This window comes from Alosa alosa, chromosome 5 (genome assembly GCF_017589495.1).
Source record: "Alosa alosa isolate M-15738 ecotype Scorff River chromosome 5, AALO_Geno_1.1, whole genome shotgun sequence".
NCBI lineage: Eukaryota > Metazoa > Chordata > Actinopteri > Clupeiformes > Clupeidae > Alosa > Alosa alosa.
In genome coordinates this window covers 8,896,304-8,912,184 of record NC_063193.1, presented here as the reverse complement: position 1 = coordinate 8,912,184, position 15,881 = coordinate 8,896,304, and the positions used below count along the sequence as shown (strand labels likewise).

General features: G+C 45.2%; 1 protein-coding gene across 1 annotated transcript; it reads right to left on the bottom strand.

Annotated features, from left to right (window-relative positions):
* Positions 1-2,863: 2,863 nt before the first annotated feature.
* ptar1 (protein prenyltransferase alpha subunit repeat containing 1) lies at positions 2,864-14,105 on the bottom strand. The gene is made up of 7 exons (XM_048244308.1): positions 14,002-14,105; positions 12,567-12,736; positions 11,825-11,891; positions 11,447-11,551; positions 10,171-10,411; positions 7,152-7,510; positions 2,864-4,543 (listed from the first exon to the last, which is right to left on the bottom strand). Exons 1-7 carry the CDS (start codon positions 14,085-14,087, stop codon positions 4,090-4,092), a joined length of 1,482 nt encoding a protein of 493 aa, XP_048100265.1. The 5' UTR covers positions 14,088-14,105; the 3' UTR covers positions 2,864-4,089.
* Between the last annotated feature and the right edge of the window lie 1,776 nt (positions 14,106-15,881).

The window sequence follows — 15,881 nt, the reverse complement described above, 5'->3', positions numbered from 1 at the left end:
TAAATCGACAGAGATGGAGATGCAGCAAACGTAGAATAATCAAAGCTACTTTTAGTTCTGAAAGCTCATTGAACCTTAATTCAGAAATGTTCTGCATAGATGTATCATTTACACATATTCATCTATGGTATGCAATACAATTACATTTATCCAACAGAGGATTATGTATGAATATTATAAAGGTGGCAAAACAGTAAAACACTTAAGACACAGTCAGTATAAGTAATAATATAAACATAATTAACTTCAAAAAATCTCAAGTTACACTTCGTATTTGTTTATTTACTTCGTTATTACTAAATTATACCCTGGTTTAGGTGGAAGCCCTCATAGGATAAGACAAAGGACACAAAACATGGGAACTGTGGGTACATCAAACTGACAAGTATAAGACTCAATTACTCGACCTTGGTTAGATACATGACCGTGGTGGTTAACACAGTGGTTGGCTATCTGAAGCATTGGTTAAAACCCCTCTGGTGACTCGGCAGAGAGGGAACACAAGATTGGCTGAAAAACAAGCACGTCCTCAACAGCCCCTGACCTCACGGCGGCTTGATCTCGGCTGACAGTTGGCATTTGCAGTGTGGGAAGGCGTCTCTGAGGCAAGCCTCACTCCGGCATGTCTGTCCTTTTGTTCTCAGCGCATGGTGCATTGTGCCGCCAACACCAAACATATCCCATTCACCGTCTTTAGTGATACACAATTTAAAAGTATAGATGTCATGTTTGTCTGATGTATGCATTTGACTGGGGGGGGGGGGTGGGAGTGACTTCGACGTGTGAGGAGGGATGGAAATAAAAAAGGTGTCAGACATGGCCTGAGGATTCTCAGAATGTGGGATACGGCCACACCGATCACCAACTCCGACACAGAGCATGAAAAGGGAGGGCTAGATGAGATGAATGATACTGAACAGTACATTAGCAAAGTCTGAAGGTTTGAAGTGAAATGTATTTGACGATGTCAAAGAACAGACAGTCGAGTCAAACTATCAAAAGGGGATGGGGACAAGAGTGAAACAGTTGTGACCTTTTAGGGGAAAAGTCTTGCAACATGCCAGACATCTAAGATTACAGATAACCAGCTAAAGCAAAAAGAAAGCCACCAGTACTTTTGAGGTTGAATTAGCATTTAGGTGTAGCCTTCATCAGGGGGAACATCCATCAAACATATGCGTGACTAGACTCATGTCCCCAAGATTCTTTGAACGAGATCTACAAGGAAGATGTCACAGAGAGAGGGTTGTCCATCAACTCTACTCCACATCAAAGCCATCCTTTGGGCACTGTGGTCAGAGGGTGACAAACTTTCAACAGTTGTCAAGGTCTGCTGGGAATTTCGCTACGTGAGTAATTCAGATTTAAAATGCGCTCTTTTACAGACTGCTCTACTTAAAATTCAAACACTCAAAATGACTCAAAGTGTCTATAAACACACTTTTAAAATCTCAAAACTTTTTTTCCCACACCTTATCAGTGTCTTCAAAACAAAAAAACCTTCCTGCAGACTAGCCTGTAGTTTCTTCTACACACAGTGCTTAATGTGCTCTTGTAGGAGTAGTGAAACTAAGGGGCCAGTGGATGCAGAAGCAACTGCTTTTTTTCCCTACAGCAAACCTCAAATTCTATCTGAGCCTGCCTGTGAACTACAGTACAGGACAGTTTGACCCTCACATATGTCCCATGATCCACCCAAAAGTCATATGTACCAATGAGATGTGTCGCCATGTCTGACCACATCACAGAGATCGCTGCTCACTTGTGCAAGAGTATTCAGATATGACAATATGTCAGCACTATTCAAACAGCCACCTTAGGAAGGAAATGACAAAGAGTCCATGTTCAAAATGAACCAGTTCTTCTAAAGTAACTTGATCCCTACAGAAAATACATAGTTCTGAATGTGTTACCATAAATAATGTGCAGGTATATTGTAATTTGTGCAACTGTGCAAATAAATATATATATATATATATATATATATATATATATATATATATATATATATATATATATATATATATATATAATAATAATAATAATAATAATATCTTCAATTCCTACAAAAATGAATGCAAAGACAAAATGGGTGTGTGTATATATTATACAACAAAAAAAAAAAAAAAAAAAACTGTTCCTCACAGAGACGTGTTAGCTATAGATATGGTTTTAAAGAGGACAAGATGGGTTATGTGTTTCCTTGAAATTAAAAAGTGTCCGTCACACTTGATTGGCTTTATACACAACAGTAGTGCGGCAGTCCTGGTTTCAAAAACACTTGGAATATCTACCGTGGTGTAACTAACAATATACAATTATGCAATGTGTATTATTGTATCCCCCGTACACTTTTAAAGAATTGATTAAAATCAATTTATTATTCTATGATGATGCAACCCAGTTCAAGTCAAACATTTATTAAGAGCTCTAACAGAATCCAAACATTGAGATGATTCCAGTTCTGATGATGGTCAGGACCACAGTTCATCAGCTCCTCAACAGAAAAATAATGGACCTTTAAAAATTGCTTGAGTAAAATCTGTCACTCTTCACTCTTTCCTCATCTTACTGTGCATAAATATAGTCTAACTAATAGCTTACCGTACAATAGTGTTTTACAGGAGACAACCAAAGGCAGCAGCATCTACTAACAAACGGAGGAGGATTCTATGGCCATCATTTTCAGGTGTTAAAAACCACAGAGGCAAAGACGAAAATGTCCTACTGCAGCCAAAAGGCCATGTGAGTGAAAGAAAGCTTGTGGGTCTGAGGGAAGGCTGGCTGGTGAAGTGTGTGTGTGTGTGTGTGTGTGTGTGTGTGTGTGTGGGGGTGGGGTGTGGGGTGGTGGGGGGTAGGGGGGTTGGGGGGTTGGGGGTGGTGGCAAAAGGTCGGACACGGAGCACACTCCTCCATCAGAATAGACACCTATGGCAGGCTAAAGATGGAGTCCACTGATCAGCTCTGCTAACTTGTGCGTCAAGTTCCCCTCTGGGGGGTGGGGGGTCATCTCAACCAAAAGCTCCCAATCCCATCACCTAGCCCACACTCTGCTCCTTAATGCAGCTTTAGGCTGACGGAGCTGAAGTGACAGGGATGGGGGTGTGGTGGGAGGGGTCCTGACTGCCTGTCAGGGTGTGTATCCCCTAACCTGTCTGTGGCCTGTAGCTACAACCGCCATGATGACACGGTCAAGGAAGGCAGTCACTCTGAAGACACAAGATCTTGACTTTACGCTTATCAAAGCAAAGGGAGAATCTATGAAGTAATGTCTGCTTTTTTAAAAAAAGCTTTTCTTTTTTCTAATAACTTTTTGCGGGTTAAGCTACTTTCATCTAAAGTGTCACGATTTCAACTGATTGTGCTTACTAGATCCTGACTGTGGCGAAACGTCAGGATGTTTTGTTCATGTCTATACTCAGATGCAGAAACACAAAGCAGCAGAATGCAGCATGTAAGTCTGTTCCAATTGAGTCAGGAATTAACATGGATGGCAGCATCGAAAGGAATCTGCTACAGTTATTTCTTTCATATCAAGTGGAAGACGCAAAAGAATAAATGTAGACATGCCTCAATCCGTCCCCAAAAAATAAAGCAAACCCAAAACAAAAATAAAATAATGATAATGACCAAGAGAATGAAGGGAAAAAAAGAAAACATTGTATTATGCTGAAACAGACCTGAGATTGACAGCACCAAAACTGAGGGAGGCACACACACCACTTCTGACCTTTAAGATTATTTAAAATGAGAAGAGAAAAAAAACAGTAAGAGAAAAACAAAAAAAAAGAGGGGGGCAATGGGTTTTCATTGTGAAACAGCTCCAAACAACTCTCAGTTTGAAGGGAAAAAAAAGGTCCAGCTGTTGTTTTTGTTTTCAGAGGGTGAATTAAATGAAGTGAAGATGACCTGTCTCTGACCTACCACAGAGACCTCACTCTCTTTCTCCTCCACCTGGCCCCTCCATCTTCCCTCCCTCACGTGTACGAGATGAGAGGTGCCGCAGCAGGAAGTCAGTGGAGGCCTGTGGAGGCCTTCTCCGTGTCGTTTTTTTGTTTTCATTTTTTCGTTCTTTTTTTTGCGAAAAGGCTACTGACCTATAACGGAGTCCAGCCACTTCCTGTAGGCGGTGGCGAAGCGCCGCTGCTCGGGGCTCCGGCAGTCGGCCAGGACGCGGCTGATGAAGGCGTCCTCTGTCGACAGGCTGGGCGCCGGACAGGGCGGAGTGGGCCCCCGCTTCAGCCGCTTGGTGTCCCGCGTGTAGCAGCTTCCGCTTCCGCTACCGCCACCCTGCTGCCCCGCGGCGTCCGAGAGCGAGTAGATCTCCGGCTCGACCTCTCCGTCCACCTCCATGTCCGTGGGCTGCTGGCCGTTGGCAGGCACCGTCGCTGTGGCCTCCTCGGGGTGGTGGGAGGGTGGCGGCGCGTGGGATGGGGCGGCGGGAGGCTCCTGGGCGTGGTTGAGGAGGCTGGGAGAGTCCCCGTTGGCCTGGCCGAGGTCCTTCTCCTGCGCCCACTGGTGCCAGAGGTAGAAGATGTGTCGCCTGAGGAGAGAGGGAGGGAGAGAGGGAGGGAGAGAGGGAGAGAGAGAGGGAGAGAGAGAGGGAGAGTGGCAGAGAATGAGCATGTTTGTAAATCCATCAAGCAAAAACAAATCTATCCATTGTTGTATCTACAGTGAAGCCTCCGTTGTGCTTTCACACTGACTGAACACTCCTAGTTCATGTTCAAGAAGATTGGAATAATGCCCATATTCTTTTAATCATGGACCTGACTTCTGTTCATTTTAAACTTTCAATCCTTAATGTGTTTAAAGCTTGGCCAAGTGATGAAATTGAGGTCAGCCATGCAAATAATGTCTTTAACATGGCCATGTAGATATTTGGGCCAATATGCTGCAAAGCCCCGGCCTACATACACACACAGTCATTTGCTCTTCGTTCTCTCCTCTTCAGCTTTCAGACGGAGCTCCTTCCACCTTGCTGCACTCGGTGGTCGCTTACCGTCCCAGCTCGCTCACATCTGCTGTTATGACACGTTTGCCTACAAAGCCGGAGTGGAGCCGGGGTAAGCACTTCCCAGTGGAGCAGCTGGTGATCAAACCCTAGGGAGGGAGCAGCGTATGTGTGTGTGTGTGTGTGTGTGTGTGTGTTGGGGGTCCTGCCTTGTTGCCTGCCACCAGCTCTAACTCCAGCTCCACAGCACAGGGCCATTCATCACGCAACACCACAGTCACACACACACACACAGGCACGTTCCCGTGGAGTCAAGAGAGTCGCATGATGATGATGGTGATGGTGATGGTGAAAGAGTAAAGAAAGAGAAACCAGTTTCTCCACCTGTGGCAGAGGGTGAAACATCTAGGACATGCTGGGAGAGCTCTAGGGTAACTACAACTGGTGGAGTGGTTTGCCAAAACAAACAAACAAACAAACAAACAAACAAACAAACAAACAAACAAACAAACAAAGTCTGCTGGTACAGATTGTATTGATGGTAAATTATTCAGAATAGCTGTTGATTATATAGCTCTTCCTGTCTGTCACATATTTAATTCTTGTCTATCAAATGGAACCTGTCCTAAACGCTGGAAAGAAGGAAAAGCCACCACTGTATACCAAAAGACCCCAAATCTACTTTCAGTGGTCCTAACTAACAATCCTACCTGTTCTGAGTAAAATTTTAGAAAGGATTTTATATAACCAAATCTATGATTATATATCTAAGAATGATTTGATAAGTAATGCACTACATGCCTACAGAGAGGGTCATCCCACCTGCACAGCCTTGGTAAAAATGACTGATGATTGGTTAAGGGGGACTGACAATTCATTATTATCTGGTGATGTCATGTTGGACTTCAGCGCTGCATTTGACCTGCATTTGACCTATGGCAATCTCTTGGTTTGAGAATTACTTATCATTCAGAACGCAACAGGTTTTCTTAAATGGCACTATGTCCAATAGCATTAACGTTGACTGTGGTTTGCCGCAAGTAAGTTGTTTGGGTCCGCTTTTATTTTCTTTTTATTTTATTTTTACGAATGATCTACCTCTTGTTATTGAAGAATCCACGATGGTTTTATATGCTGACTATTCCACACTATACTATTCTGCATCTACATGCTGTAAACTGAAGTCTGTTCTGTCACAAGATCTGAATGCAGTGGTCAAGTGGGTTACAGCAAATAGACTTGTTTTAAACCCATCAAAAACTTTGAGCATTGTCTTTGGATCACGGCATAGTCTAGCCAGTGAGCCTATGCTTGCAGATCTGCAGATTTCTGGTCAACCCGTCAAGCAGGAGAGTAAGTTAAAGCTTCTAGGACTGTCCATTTGTAACACTCTGTCCTGGACTGATCATGTTAGGCAGATAGCTGCCAGGATGAGTAGAAGCATTGCAACGGTCCGTAAATGTGCCATCTACTTACCTGCTACTCTACGGAGACAGGTTGTTCAAATATTAGTATTATGCCAACTTGACTATGGTTCTGTAATTTGGGCCTCTGTCTCGAAGATTGACTTAAACAAACTTCAAATTGTACAAAACAGGGCTGCGAGACTTGCCCTTGATGGATCTTACAGATCAAATGTTGACCGAATGCATTCTGATCTGAAGTGGCCTAAAGTTCTTGATAGGTTATCCATTAGGTCCTTGATATTTATTAAGAATGTAATTTCCACTTATGTTCCTAGAGCTCTCTTCAGTGAAATTGGCTTCTGCTCTGATGCTCATTCATATGGTACTAGATCTGCAATAGCAGGAAGAGTTTTATTACCACATTGTAGAACGAATGCAATGAAGAAAACAGCCCTCTATAGATCCATGTCTTTATGGAATTCACTCCCTTTGCAAATGTGTGTTGTAACTGGAAAGAAAGAATTCAATAGGCTAAAAATCCTATTTTTATGCATGTTTATTATGAACTCTGGACTCTGACTCAATACTCACTGTATTGTATTTTGTGTTTTTATCTGTAATCTGATGTCACTGCTACTCTTACTGTATTTGAATGTACAATATGTGATTGATAATTTATTATTTGTATGTTCTGATTTTTAATTGGACCCCAGGAAGACTAGTCTGCCGCTTCTGCGTCAATTAATGGGGATCCGCAACTAAACAATAAACAAACAAAGGAACTTGCTAACCTGTGACACCACAGCGTCTCGTGACCAGGGTAAGACTCAATCAGGTCGGTGCAGAGCTCCATCTCGTCGTGGAAGAGCTGGGAGACCACGGTGTGGGCACCCACGTGGGCCTCGGGGCCCCTGACCGCGGTGGAGGCCTCGCCGTTGGCTTGCGAGGGCGAGTTGGTCGGGGAGCCCTGCGAAGGTGGCGGGGAGGAGGGGTGCAGGGGGGACGAGGCTGGAGACTGGGCCTGCTGCTGCTGCTGGCTGAGCTCCCGGACAAGGGCCTTGAGCAAGAACTGGCGGTAGTGGAAGCCACTGTGGTCGGATACGTGCATGGACACCCACAGCCTCATGGAGGACAGCTCGTCATGCAGTATCTGTAAAGGGTGGAGACAAGAAGTGAGACACGCCGAGACGACAAGCATACAAACATAAACAAAAATGAACTAAACTAAACTAAAAAAAAAAAAAAAAACACATACAACACGGTGCGTGCGTGCGTGCGTGCGTGCGTGCGTGCGTGCGTGCGTGCGTGCGTGCGTGCGTGCGTGCGTGCGTGCGTGCGTGCGTGCGTGCGTGCGTGCGTGCGTGCGTGCGTGCGTGCGTGCGTGCGTGCGTGCGTGCGTGCGTGCGTGCGTGCGTGCGTGCGTGCGTGCGTGCGTGCGTGCGTGCGTGCGTGCGTGCGTGCGTGCGTGCGTGCGTGCGTGCGTGCGTGCGTGCGTGCGTGCGTGCGTGCGTGCGTGCGTGCGTGCGTGCGTGCGTGCGTGCGTGCGTGCGTGCGTGCGTGCGTGCGTGCGTGCGTGCGTGCGTGCGTGCGTGCGTGCGTGCGTGCGTGCGTGCGTGCGTGCGTGCGTGCGTGCGTGCGTGCGTGCGTGCGTGCGTGCGTGCGTGCGTGCGTGCGTGCGTGCGTGCGTGCGTGCGTGCGTGCGTGCGTGCGTGCGTGCGTGCGTGCGTGCGTGCGTGCGTGCGTGCGTGCGTGCGTGCGTGCGTGCGTGCGTGCGTGCGTGCGTGCGTGCGTGCGTGCGTGCGTGCGTGCGTGCGTGCGTGCGTGCGTGCGTGCGTGCGTGCGTGCGTGCGTGCGTGCGTGCGTGCGTGCGTGCGTGCGTGCGTGCGTGCGTGCGTGCGTGCGTGCGTGCGTGCGTGCGTGCGTGCGTGCGTGCGTGCGTGCGTGCGTGCGTGCGTGCGTGCGTGCGTGCGTGCGTGCGTGCGTGCGTGCGTGCGTGCGTGCGTGCGTGCGTGCGTGCGTGCGTGCGTGCGTGCGTGCGTGCGTGCGTGCGTGCGTGCGTGCGTGCGTGCGTGCGTGCGTGCGTGCGTGCGTGCGTGCGTGCGTGCGTGCGTGCGTGCGTGCGTGCGTGCGTGCGTGCGTGCGTGCGTGCGTGCGTGCGTGCGTGCGTGCGTGCGTGCGTGCGTGCGTGCGTGCGTGCGTGCGTGCGTGCGTGCGTGCGTGCGTGCGTGCGTGCGTGCGTGCGTGCGTGCGTGCGTGCGTGCGTGCGTGCGTGCGTGTGGGCTGAGGCAAAACAACATGTCTCTTTCATATGTGTTATGGATTCCAAGAGTCCCCCTGGTGGCTATAGGCTGACTTGCACATTGTCAGAAGCATCAGTCTACCAGTTTACTTTGACCTGCAGCCAGGCCAAGAAACTATGCATTCTTGGCATATTTACTCACTCCCCTAACCGTTTTATTCAGTGTACTAAAGCAAAAGAAGCACTTGAGACCAGGGCTTTGAACCAGATTTTTTGCCAATTGGTTCGTTCTGAACAGAAACAGTATTTTAACGTTTCTGGTTTTGGTTCCCACCCCAAAATTGTCATTCCCGAACCGGTTAGAACAAAAAAATATTGTTTCTGAACCGGTTAATAACGTTCCATGTCAGCTGTCGGACAAAAATATATGTATGCTTTCAAACTGGCTATTAATAGTCACAGTATTGTCTTTCAGACTCTAACCTACAGCAAACATAATAAAACACTAGGCCTTTGCTTTATACAAGCTGCGCCAGTGTCTTCCTATAGCCTTTAGCCTGAATAATTTCCTGGTCAAACAAAAAATGCTGTCATACAGTATATTTTTGGTAGGTACTGTAATATTGGATTCTTGGATGCCTTCCCATTGTCTAAATGCCAAAATGAGAACTATTACGTTTTTCCAAATAAATTAAAGCTGTAAACGTTAATGCTAGTTTTTTCCAACAATGTTCATCACGGCCTAGTAAAAAGAGAAAACAGGTGAAATGAAATCATTGAGGTTTGGAGACTTAATAAAATTTTGATTGCCTGCTAGTGGCAAGCTCTGTCTGTCTGCACTCTCCATGCATTCATTGAATGACAGGAGGTGACCCTCATCATTTCATTGAAGACACAAACCTTCCAAAGGAACAAAAAAAGAACCGGTATTAACCGGTTACCACTATTTTGAAAAATTGTTTCTGTTCCGGAACATAAAAAAAAATCATAGTTCCTAGCAAAATGCCCGAAGTTTCTGGTTTTCGTTTTATGAACCGGTTCAAAGCCTTGCTTGAGACTAGATCAAACTTTCTTGAGCACAAAGGCTTGACCTTGAGAGCTAAAGCGTGGTACATTCACAGCTTTGCCTTGGTGTGGTGAGAACAAAATAATTAACGTTAGCATGATAAAATAGAAAGCCTGATACCCGCCAATCTACTACTGGACCTGAGCACGACATTGCACATCACTCAAAGGTTCTAAGTCTCATAAAACCATAGACATATATTCTATGTACAATAATTCACTTTCACTCCTCAAGCACAACACACCTCTTTTAATATTTACATGGGCAAGCTGCCCAGGTATATAAAAAGCCAACATCTCCAAGAATATTTTGAGAAATATAATGAAAGGGCATTACAACTGCCCTGTATAATTTAGACAAATATTCTAGGGAAAAAATATTATCAAAACATATTAAACCACCCATCATTTTAATGTTTACACAGTCACAGTACAGTGGAATAGTAAACATAAATATATAGAGCCTGTGCCTGTATGTGTGACCCCGGTCATAAGGAGAGCAGTACCTTCACGTTGCCTTTGGCCAGGTGCTGTAGCACCCAGATGCGGTGGGACCAGGCATTGTAGTTGCTGGGGTAACGTCCTGCTGCGTCTGCGCACACGCGCATCTCCTCCTGCAGGAGCCTGCGCAAACGCTCGCCATGCCGTGTGGCCTCGCCGCCATCGCCGTGCTCGCCGTCTGCCTGCTCCTTCCGCTCGCCGAGCCCCGGGCAGAGCTCCCGCTGGAGCCGCTGCAGGACCCAGCGTCTGACACACACGCGCGTCAAATAAATGATTATAATATAATTCTGACCATCAAAAGACAAGTGAGTTCAACATTCACACAGTTTTAGCCTTGTGAAAACACAGCTACAATGCTAACCTCCCAGCCAAGCTTGCGTTTCACAATTGAGCCATCCAGACATCGTAGCTTGTCAAATCACAGAGCTGTCTGGAAATCTAGACACAACTGAAATTCTATTTAAACTCTGCATGCAGCTCTCTTGCCTGCCCACCCCTTCTCTCCCTCTCATTCCCACCCATGCTGAGAGAGAATCACACGCTTGACTGAAATTGAGGACGGTAAAACTGTGCCACCCTAATATTCAGCTCTTCCCATGAGACGCCACGACTATCCGATCTCATCAGCTGGTAATGGGAGGAGCATAAATCAGTCAGCCAGAGCAGAGAGAAAACAGCCTCGACCCCAGAAATATCCGGATGCGGCCCAGTCCGCGCTGTGCATTTCCGATTGCATAACACCAATCTGCACATAAATATTTCAGCTGTGTTCTCTGGCAGCCCTGGCTCATACGGTCGAACATGGAACAAGCATGTCAAAGCGACACAATGCAGTACTTTTAGCTTCAAATAACAGCTAACTCATTCTGATGCTACACTGATCACACTGCTATACTGAGAATGAAGTCTTTGACATTGCCAATGTGTGCTTGGAACATTTGATATTGCACTATGAAATGCTGTTAATCGGGCAGGATCATGTTGCCTTATTAGTCGACATTTGACTAAGTGGGTACTGTCTTAGCGCTATATGGTGTTGAAAATTGATGTTAAGGGGCATAGATATCAATTATTCTATTGTGTTGCTTTATAGCTGCTGCATCTGTGGCTGTGCAAAGTCGACCAATTCAGTGCAAGCCTTTTTATATGTTTAACCACTCCTCTGTCTCGGAATGCTTCACAAAGTGCAAGATAGTGAGGAGTTTGACTAGAGAGGGTCTCCTTCACCCTTCTCCCCTGTGGTGCGAGGAGGAGGGATGGAACAAGCCCCCCGAGACTCACCTGTGGATCCATGTCTCTGGACTCTTGGGGAACTTGGTCAGTGCGAGCTTCCCCAGATAGAGGTCCTTCTCGGGAGACAGCACCCCACACTCCAACAACTCTTTCCTAAAGGGTGGAGTGGTGGGGGCAATGTGGGGGTTGGGGTGAGGAAAGGTGGAAATGCATGCAACACACAATCAATTGCTAGTTGCAAACCATTTGCAGAGTCTTCCAACCTACTGGTTTGACTGGGTAAAGGCCAGGGGTTCTTGTCGTCATGTATTAGGAAATATAAAGAGAAAGAGATATGATGAGACTGCAAGCTTTCAGCTAGGAGAGAATGGAGGGTCTTGGCCAGCTTCCATGCACTGACAACAGTAGAGAATCAAAGACAGATACCTGACGTTCCAAGCAGTGGTGAAATCTGGATTTAGCAGCAGCAACGTGCAGGTGACATCTATAAGCGCTAGAGTGAGAAAGACAGAGAAGGAGAGGACAAAGAGAAGAGAGAGAGAGAGAGAGAGAGAGAGAGGGAGAAAAAAGTAAGAGATTGTGCTTAAAATACCTGAGTAACCACATAGCTTTATTGAGGAGGTGGGAGGAGGAAAAAGTGCCTGAGATAGCGACAGAGCGATCGAGCAAAATGCCCTTTCATTGTCCATTGAACAGCTTGATTTCTTCCTCTAAATAAACAAAAGAACAGCGCTGGGGTCGCTCACTCTCTGCAGGTCACCCAGCTCTTACAAAGGCCTGCTGACTTCACCATGACCCACATAATACAACATACTGCCCAGGCACTGTCCATGTTTTATGCAAAGGTTCTACACTCTAAAAGTACATACACACCGGCAGAATATGCACTACTGTTTGTGGGGTTGCTCTTTCTGAACACCTTAATTACAAATATGACCATAAAGAGCAGTTGCCATATCAACTGATCAACAAGAATCTCCTGCAAGATTGTCCCAATCAAAATAAGAATATATTTCTGCTCCAGGGAACATATTGTTTACATGTTTTTCACCTTTCCCCAAACAGTTCCATAATTTATACTACTCACACACACACACACACACACACAATGACTACTGTAGATCAACAAAGAAAAATACAGTGACAAAACATTTCCAGGGCAACTTACCTTCCCTGTCAAGCCACTGTTTCCTCTGTCTGTAGAGAAGCAGCTTGTTATGGACGTAGGGAAGAAGGAACTTGACACACCAGCTCTCCACTCCCAGCTTGTTCTCCACCAGGACAATCGGGCTCCTGTTGTATCTGGCTTCCGGGCAGGGGATGAGTCCAATCTCATCACTGTGAAATGACCAATCCAGAATTCAATGCTGTTCATTCATGATGTATTTTTCCACAGTGCGGTAGCAGAGAACACACAGGTGCTTTAGCAGGGCATCATGAAGACATAAGACACAAGTGGGACATGACCTTTGGGGTGGGACATTAACATAAAATAGAAGTAAAGCAAGACTCGGGTCATCATAGACTGTTGTGGTCTCAAACTTCATATCGCACACTCCAACAAAATCCCAACAATAGAACATCAATGTGTTTCATACCTATGACTGATTTCTATTCCAGTCCAAAATCGTTGAGATGTATTTGAAACTCTTATGCTATGTTAGACTTGTTGGCTTCCAGTATCTGCAGCACCAGGCTACCTGCTTCCTCAGCATTCTGTTGACAGTGACACTTACACGACATCACCCGTTACTGATGTCATTCGTCTATTGTTCAAATTAAAGTTATTTGAAACGCTGATCGTTTTGAGTCACGTGATTATGAATGTGGTGTACAACTTGTGCAAAAGAGAGGAGCCATATGGGAAGAGCTAAATACGATGACCGGTTAGTATTTGATTTACATCATATGACATTAACGACAAACAAGAAAACAATATTCAACGTCAAGTTATAGCTCTGCTTTACCATAGCCAACCATTTCCATTGAAGCCACCCCGCTTCGGAACTCCTTATTTATTTATTTTAACTGTTTAACTGGTACATTTTAAACTGAACAAGTAAGCAATATTTCCAGCTAAGCAAAAAATAAACATTTGCAGAATTGGTTGGTCGGTAGTTGCCCTGTTCGTTTGTTCTCGTTGCAAATCTTTCAGTTGACGTTTGCAAGCTTGCTAGCACAGCCAGCTAAATTGTCAAAACAACATGTAGCTTGGGCAAAGTTAACATCAGCATGACAACCATTGCACATCTTCGAGCCCATCCTTTCGTTTGCTGCAAAACCATGGAATCACGTTACATGTTTTCAGACACTGCATCAAATCCCCTACACCACACACAAGGCAGGTTACCGGGTGGTGGTGCTTTAGCGTTAGCCTAATAGCTTGTTAGCCGGGGCACGTAACGTTAAGCTTGTTCGGAATAGCTAGCTACTGTAGCATTTGCTAATTTAGCATCAGCTAGCTACCTTCGAATTAGAAGTTGGTTATGTAGCTTAGGCTAAGTGGCCTCTGATATTAAGCTACCAAAACCATGCTACATCTAACCCTGCCAACTCACTCTAAACTTCTCACATAACTGCAACAATAGCAAAAAATAACTTACATGTTGGGGTTTCTCTTAAACGCGTTATTAATATCTTTCATAACTCTTTGAACCAAAACGTCCACCTCCTCTTCCGACTCAGCCATTTTTCACTACTGCAGTAGGGGTTCTTCTTCTTCTTGAGGTTTACTGGCGGATTCGGAACCATATAGCGCTTTACTGCCACCCAGAGAATAAATGAGCTCACTTCAGTTTATATTCTGCCATAATAATTAAATGTGAACAAAGATCCTTAACCCTCACTGATGTGACTTTGGGATTCTTAAATTCTAAAAGAGGAGAAAGTGATACAATGGCAACATCAGTTTCAAAGAGTTCATTTAAAAAGTGTTTGTCTAGCCTCAACATTTCTTTCAGTTAACTAATAGACGACTGTTTTGTATTTTATCCTCATAACAGGCCACTTTGAGGGGGTTTCTCATGCGCAATTGGAATATTGTCATTACTGCAGGAAGCACACACTCACGGCTGACCATTGTGTTTTTGTGCCTCAGTTAGTTGTTGAACATGAGAAACATGAAAAGAAACTAGAAATGTATTTCCAAGGAATTACCAGTGCATGAAAATGCAAAATATATGATGTAAAATATCATACAGCAGTAGCGTAGCCACCGGTGTGCCAGGGTGTGCTTGGAACACCCAATCGTCGGCCTGGCACACCTAAATATTTCCCACCTACTTTCACGCTTACCATTAGGCTACTTTGTTGTCCATTCTTATCATTCTAAACTGCCAAACCAACCATAATAGCGTATCGCAAGAATAATAACGTGCAGTTTTTGATTGTCACTACGCGAACACGTAAATCTTGAGAGCACTGATATAGTGATGGGCAAATTAAGCTTTAGTGAAGTACTGAACCCTCAGAACAACTAGATGTACCGCAGAGCGGTACAAAATATGACCGCCGCCCAGTCCAGCACATTTTTTCCACAAAAATAAATCACGCTGAAGGCCTATATGATTCTAACTGTCTCACTAAATTGCATTATCCACACTCAATTCTCACTGGTATCTGCTAGACAACAAGTACCAAAACATGATTAGTTCATAGATTTCACATGTAAAATTCATTTTATACAACCCCACCCCCATCTTGCCTGCTACAGATCAAAACGAAAACCGATGGTTCCATGCTATCCATGTGGGGTTACATGCCCACCAAGTTTCGTGTACCCCGGTCTTTCAGTGTCCCAGGAATCCTTGTTGGTGTACGGTCACTAAATGTACACATAAATTATTTTATTGTAAGGCCCCCCATGAACGAAAGTTCACAAAACTTGCATGCATTTGGAGGGTGTCATAATGATCCTACACGTTCAATTTCGTGCAGTTTTGACCATGTCAGCCAGAGATATTGTGGTGAAAACACCTAATTTTTGCTTTTAATTTTTAACTAGGTGGCTATACATGAAATAAGTGGTAATGGGATGGGTTGACATGCCCCCTTAAGACCAACATACAAAAAAAGGTGGACCTCCTAGGCCCTACGGTTCTCGAGATATTCACAGAAAACTGTCTCCGGCCACCTACAGGCCAGTTGGTGTATAGTAACATCAATTAATTTATTGTGTGGCCCCCCATGAACGGAATTCGACGAAACTTGGCGTGTATTCACAGGGTGTCATAATGATCCTACAATTCCAATTTCGGGCAGTTTTGACTATGTTAGGTCACAGATACCTGCAATTACAACACCTCATTTTTACTTTTTTGTGTTTAACTAGGTGGCGCTATACATGAAATGAGTGGTTATGGAATGGGTTGACATGGCCTCTTGAGATCAACATACAAAAAAATGGTCCTCCTAAACCTTACAGTTCTCGAGATATTCACAGAAAACTGTGTCTGCCCTACCCTCCTTTCGGGGGTGCAGTCCA